Raw genomic sequence first — 6,704 nt, 5'->3', positions numbered from 1 at the left:
TTTTGATGTCTCAGTTGCTCGATTTCCCATTCCAGCTCATCTCGTGCCATATAGGTTGCCCTGTAATAGTTCTGCATGCGATAATTGCATTGGAAATCACTTCACGAGACAACTGTAATGATTGGACCACTGAGGAGTTTAAACGATCAGATATTGTAATCTTATCAAGTTAGGTAATGAGTGATGCCCAGTTATAATAATTAAAAAGGAGACATAGTATGGTTGTCCTTTTGTTAAAAGCGAACTAAATGAAACCAATTCCATAAATGGAATTCAATTAAACCAAAATTACTTTGGTAGCTTCGCCTTGCTCCAACTCAACAACTCCTTTTCTTGCTGTAATCTTATCAGGTACAACTTCTCTGTGAGATAATTTCAGCATCAAGCAATGACCATCCAATAAAACACCCTGAAAATAAAACAAACAAAATAGAAATAGCACAGTTGAGCTTGTAACTAAAAAAATTTCTGAACATTTCCTTTTAGCTACGAAAATTATCATATAAAAGTTTTCCACAAACGGACCTGCATTTCCTTTATAGCTTGTTGCGCATCCTCTGGCTGATAGAACGTAATAAAACCAAATCCCATTGAGAGTGCTTTCGTCGGATCTACGGCATCTGAAAGAGTTCCAGAAATTTTAAAACACATATGCAGTGCTTCATTGCACTGCTAGCGCAGTATTTGTTACCATGGCAAATACGCGTTAAAAAATGAAATGTGGATATTATTCTGCTTAATATTTTTCATACTAACCAAAAAACGATGTGCAGCTTTTAAACATTTGCTTAAAAACATAATGATTTTAAAAAAAAGCTATAATGAATAATCCTTGTTTGAGCGGTACTTCATAGCAAAACACAGCAGCAAAAATAATTCTAGTTACATCGTCGGATAAAGCTATTTCCATAGCATTCCAAATATTATAATATTGAAAAAAAAATCACCTCGCTTTTTGGAGACGGTAGCAGATCGTATTCGAAATCGTGATTCAAATTTATTCTTTAGCCCTTCGTCAGTTGTTTTGAAGCTCAAATTCTTTACAAATAATGTCGTTCCTGGCAGCAATCGGTCATCTTCCTCTTCAGCATCATCATTGCTGTCTTCATTTCTAATTTCAGCCATATACTTTTCTACTTCAGCTCGTTGCTGCATGTCTCCATCTCTCGCTATTGTTTCATTGATTGTTTTAACCGATTCAGCTGAAAACAATAACTTGATGGTATGGCTACACTTTTTTTTCAAATCTTTAAATGCAAACTTAAGGGCGCCTAAGACAGGCATGGTTTGCCAAGTGTTCGTATGCAAACTATACTTTTCATAAAATCTAATTAATAAACAGAATGCAAATATATCTCTGGACAGCCATAAGAATTTTTCCTCTACATTAGCTAGAAACGAAATATAATAAATAATTAGATTTGGGGACTGTTTTTGAAGTCTGAAGGCAAAACATTCTAAGTCGGAAGAAAACTAATCATAATGCACCTATCAAAACAAACAGTCCTTTAATTGATTTTATTCACCATTTCCCACCATTCTTGAGGGGACATTAGTACATCCTTTACTAAAGTTTTCGTGCCTTTTTTTTGTGATTCTGCAACTTCCGTAGGTTCTTTGATCAATTGGTGCTTCTTGCTTCGTCTCAGCTTCTTCTTATCTTCTGCTGAGAATTCATTATCATTCCTTTCAGTTTGAACTTCAAGACTATGCTGTTTCTGGCTTTTATCTTCATCTTTGCTTTCTAATTTTCCTGGAAACAAGTAGGAAGGAAAAGAAGGAATGATCTTTTTATTTTGCAAAGAATCAATTCTATAGTAAATTATTAAAATTTACTGGAATCTTTCAAAATCAACAAACCTGATTTAAACAAATCATACGGAGCCCATTCAAGGAACAACGGCTGAGACCGAAATCGAGTATATGCAAGCGTGCTAAACGCTTTCTGAGCATCAATAGAATTTTCCATCTCCAAGATAGCAGTAATACCCCCTACAAGTAACTCAGATTTTTAAGAAGCATTTGATTCTAAAATCTGGATTAAGTATGTGGAAAGTTAATTTCAGAAATCACTAGTTGCGCGACGCAAAACTACTTCAGTTGGCAATATTACTTCAGACACGGCTACCAGACACAATGAAGATCACCAAGAGTGTATGCAAGCGTGCTAAACGCTTTCTGAGCATCAATGAATTTTTCATTCCCAAGATAGCAGTAACACTCCCTACAAGTAACCCAGATTTTTAAGAAGTATTTGATTCTAAAATTGAATTAAATGTGCGGAACCAGAACGCTTACTGAAACATCAGTAATACACTTATCGTTTGAAGAATTTATTTCTTACTGAAACATCAGTAATAAACTTATCGTTTGAAGAATTTATTTCTCTCATTAAAAAAAGATCTAACGCTTAATTCATACTGAATACCATTTTTCAGCTTACCGGGAGGCATCAGTAATTGCTTTACGGGACCGTGCCTCGCGAACATTCGTTTTAATTCATCAATATCAACCTTGGTCGTTAAATTTTTGATGATAATCACAGTATTACTTCGTTTTGCTGCAGGCCTTGAGAAAACATCCAAACAGACACCATTAGCCAGTAGATATTCCCGAGTTTCATTGACTAGACGTGTTTCCGCAAGTGCTAGGCGTACACCAGGACTGTTAAATTATTAAAAAAAGATTAAAGGGTTCTGACAAACTTGATCTCTTTATTTTTCTAGCTGCAAAATGAATGGTTCACAACATGAGTTAACTATATGTTGATCACATTTATTCCTTTTCTTCCTATTCACAACAACTAGCTCATAGGATTATATTAAACAGATTCTCAATTTTCTGATAACTAAGAGTAATCCAGAAACTGCTTGTTCACCGTTGCAGTATGAACGGAAATGTACCCTATTTCTCCTTGTCCAAGCAGCAAATCACTTTTTTCAACATCCAGTTTTTCAGCCAACGTTTCAGCAACTGCATTAGCTCCAAGGAACAATGTGTTCCACGAGTGAGACTTTCCAGCATCCTTCTAAAAAATTATGATATGCCTTACGCAAATAACTATATCGAACTACGTAATATAAGCTAGTTGATGAATATTTTCCAAGAAAAACACTTTGAGTTTTGCAAATTTCGCTTTCTGAAACGCCGATTTACCAGTGATGCCAGTCTCTTCCACCTCACGCTTTTCTTCTCCAGGCAAAATGTGAAGCATTCTTCCCTGAAAGTCAACCAGAACAAAATAAAAAGTTCCGACTTTGGAGAAAAGCTAAATAAGTGGAGCAAAAGGGAGAATCATAAACCAGTCAATAACAGCTATGAAATTCAGGTAAAAAAAAAGGAATGACGCATTCGTCATTCTTTTATTTTAACCTTTAAAATTGTTGACCTGTAAGAGGTTTCAACCTTTAAAATTTTTAATTAACCTTTAAAATTGAACCATCTAATGCTGAAAACGCTGCAACTGCAGATTCTGGAAAAACATATGTGACAATAGCAAATCCTTTACATTGACCTGTTTTTTTGCTAATAATCACTTGTAAATCGGATATTTCACCATACTTTTTAAACAGGTACCGCAGGTCTTCATCACTGCAGACATAAGGCAGATTTCGGACGAAGAGTCTGAAAATCTTGAATAAATATAATATTTTTATAAGAGATGAGATCTCTATCTCAAAGTACAATTCTAATCGTGCAATGTAATACACATTGTAATCAAGATAAAAAAGTAAATTAACCTTCCAGTTTCAAGGATCTTTGCTACCGATGCTTCAACTTCTGCTTCTCTTGTCTTGTGAATATAATCTTCCATACCGTCATCAGAAACTCGATTACTTGATACTTTCGTTACTTCCAGCTTAAAAAAAAAATACCTGAATCAATGATATGCTTACTTGCAATAAATGGATTGGAAAAATCTTTTTTCATCTTTTTTTATAGCATTCATATGCTATTTAATAACAAATCATACATTATGTTTTTTATATAATTACTGGAAACACCAAATATGCTTCAATAGAATCAGGAACAAATATTAATAAGTTCATTTAACAGAACGAACCTTAGAACCACCGAAAAACTGTCCATTCCGTCGCAGTGCTTTTCTCACATCAGACTGTTGAAAAAACGTTACAAAAGCAATAGCTTCAGTTGAGCCACGTGAAATTTTTATTCCTTTCAACTTGATAGGACTGAACCAATCTTTGATCCCTTTCGCTTTAACAGTTCTTGGAAAACCACTTATTATCAGCGATAAAGATGTGTTTCCTGCAAATAATTTGTGCAATAATTAAAAAAGGAACAATACTACAGCATTCGTGGAAATAAATTATCATGGTCGCTCAGATAACTACTTAAAAGCTGATGATGTAAGCATTTCCATCTTTCTTAACAAACTTTCACATGCCATCCAACAATAAATCATGGATAACGTCTTTTACATAATTATTAGAGGCAATAAAAAAGCTTTAAAAGAATGAAAAGCAAATAAAACACAGCAACATTCATCCTATATGATACTTCTACTTTACAATCACCAAACTTTTGAAGAGTTTTTAAAATGAACTGTAAAAATTGGCATACATATACAAACATTTAAAATGGTATTTCTCTGCTTCAATAATTGAATGAATCAATACCAAGGAATTATTTAAAATTTCAAAAGAAATTTAATTCAGTCCACCCGCTTGTGTAGGGACATTCGACGATTAATATTACACATGAAAAATTTCTGAAAGTTCCAAACATGCCATGAAAATGCGAGTGACAGCTGGCTAGAAATGAGCAGTAAGAACTATCAAAAGCTTAAATAATAAATGAACTAAAGTTAAACGGTTGATATTGTAAGTCCTCCTTGACAGGCTTATGTGTGTTTCGGACGCAAAAGAATCACCATTAAAGAACAGCGAGTGAAAGCTCTGACTGTTCTATGTAAAACAAAAGGAAACCTAAAGTTTTATTTTGTACTAAAACTGTAGCTTTACTAACAACCATTCGTCCACTCCAAAAACTTACCGCTGATTCCAGATAGTAACTCTTCCATTAGACTGTTGTTACTGCTTTCGTCATTGCTGCTACTAGCAGTTGGCGGTGCGCCCTGAATATAAGCAAAATGCAAGCGAAAAAATTCCAAGACAATGGAAGTGAAAGCTTAAACCGACTGAAAAAAATCACGAGTTTCGAAAACTACTCAAGAGTAGCAAGGCTGCTTAAAACCGGAAACGAAATTGGAAATCCAAGAATTCAAAAAATAAGCAAAAATATTTTTTATGCCCCTATCGACTACTTCTGATCTGTTCATTCAAAAATGCACAACATTCATAATTTCGAATATAAATAAATGGGGGAAAAGTTTTAACAAAAAGAAATTAACTCTTCAAAAAGTATCAACCTTCTGCACTTGGATGAAATCATGAAATTCTTCATCGTTTTCGTTTCTCATTTTCTTGGGCGATGGTGAACTATCCTTTACTGAAACGATCTCCTTCGTTTTTTCCTCTTCTTCTTCAGGATGCAAACGTTTGTAAGCACTACGAATGCCAAAACCCATTAAAAAAAAGCAAAAGAACAATAAATAAATATTTCTTTGCAGAGGGCATGGTTACCTTGATAAGGAACTTTGTAAATTAAATTAAAAAAAGAAAAAATTAAACTTCCGTAGGAATACTGCTATATTACCTGCTTCCTTTTGCATATTTACTCCATGCTCTTGGCTTTGTGTCGTCACCAAACGGCTTACACTCTTCTACCTGGAAGGAGAATCATTTTACGGAAGGATTACGGAACAAAAACAGTACTTCGTAATTTTACTTGCAAGAGTATAATAACCATAAAACAACAACCCGTTAAAAGAGTGAAGCAAGATGCAATTAGAAAATTTCCAATCTTCGAACACAACTATTCCTAAATCCCAATATATTCAAGCGATATAACTTCAATCCCAAAGCAGTAATAACTTAGCCCGAAAATAGATTTACATTCTGATTGTCATAAAAATTCGCTACGACAATGTCAGCTAACTTAAAAAAAAATATGATGTAATTTCCACCGTCAATCTCGATGCTCCCATAAATGTGTTGTGCAGATTCTCACGTGCTTTCTGGGCATTTCCATCCGTTTCGAATCCAACAAATGCAAAACGACGAAATTTCCCATCTATGGTGTATTTCAGTGAGCAATCAGTGATTGTTCCAAAACTGCCGAAGTGATCCCGTAGCTTTTCTTCGGTACAATTCGATGGCAACCCTTTAACAATCAATCGACTCATTCCTCTGACCTAAAACATAAAACATCAATACCAATGGCTACTCTTATAAATAATACAACACAGTTCAAATGAAACAAGATAAAACAATCAATAAAAAGTCAACTTCTAAGGAGATATTTCCAGACAGTTTGAAAATGTCATACTTCTCCACCACCGCACAACCCTTAGCTCTCTCGATATTACCGATTGATAGAGAAGCTTTTTTTTATAGGGTCAGTATGAAAAGGAATGTCTTGGTTAGTTTCCAAGTAATACCGGATTCTCCCGGAAATAAGACAGAAAAAAGTAGGGTAGAGCCTTATATTCTCTCTCTCTCTCTCTCTCTCTACCTCCTTACCTCCCCCCCCAAAAAAAAGAAAACCTGCCGAGGCTTATTTTTAGGAGGTGTTTTGTTCAGAGTAGCATTTGTCGCGAATTCTGATTCGCGAGACTCCAA

General features: G+C 34.7%; 1 protein-coding gene across 1 annotated transcript in view; it reads right to left on the bottom strand.

The window, feature by feature from the left end:
* The window catches only part of LOAG_16481 (RNA recognition domain-containing protein), a 7,948-nt gene extending 1,662 nt beyond the window's left edge, over positions 1–6,286 (bottom strand). The window contains exons 1-15 of the mRNA XM_020449133.1: positions 6,050–6,286; positions 5,680–5,750; positions 5,393–5,531; positions 5,017–5,098; positions 4,064–4,269; positions 3,741–3,859; positions 3,426–3,624; positions 3,116–3,220; positions 2,904–3,028; positions 2,444–2,664; positions 1,861–1,992; positions 1,583–1,753; positions 948–1,202; positions 526–620; positions 293–409 (exon numbers count right to left, since the gene is read on the bottom strand). Of these exons, the coding sequence (XP_020307393.1) occupies positions 293–409; positions 526–620; positions 948–1,202; positions 1,583–1,753; positions 1,861–1,992; positions 2,444–2,664; positions 2,904–3,028; positions 3,116–3,220; positions 3,426–3,624; positions 3,741–3,859; positions 4,064–4,269; positions 5,017–5,098; positions 5,393–5,531; positions 5,680–5,750; positions 6,050–6,268 (2,256 nt within the window). The 5' untranslated portion in view covers positions 6,269–6,286. The remainder of the gene's footprint in view (positions 1–292; positions 410–525; positions 621–947; positions 1,203–1,582; positions 1,754–1,860; positions 1,993–2,443; positions 2,665–2,903; positions 3,029–3,115; positions 3,221–3,425; positions 3,625–3,740; positions 3,860–4,063; positions 4,270–5,016; positions 5,099–5,392; positions 5,532–5,679; positions 5,751–6,049) is intronic.
* Positions 6,287–6,704: the final 418 nt, after the last annotated feature.

This window comes from Loa loa, assembly GCF_000183805.2.
Source record: "Loa loa unplaced genomic scaffold supercont3.5, whole genome shotgun sequence".
Classification (NCBI taxonomy): domain Eukaryota; kingdom Metazoa; phylum Nematoda; class Chromadorea; order Rhabditida; family Onchocercidae; genus Loa; species Loa loa.
Note: the sequence above shows the minus strand (reverse complement) of the source record. Positions and strands in the feature narration are given on the sequence as shown.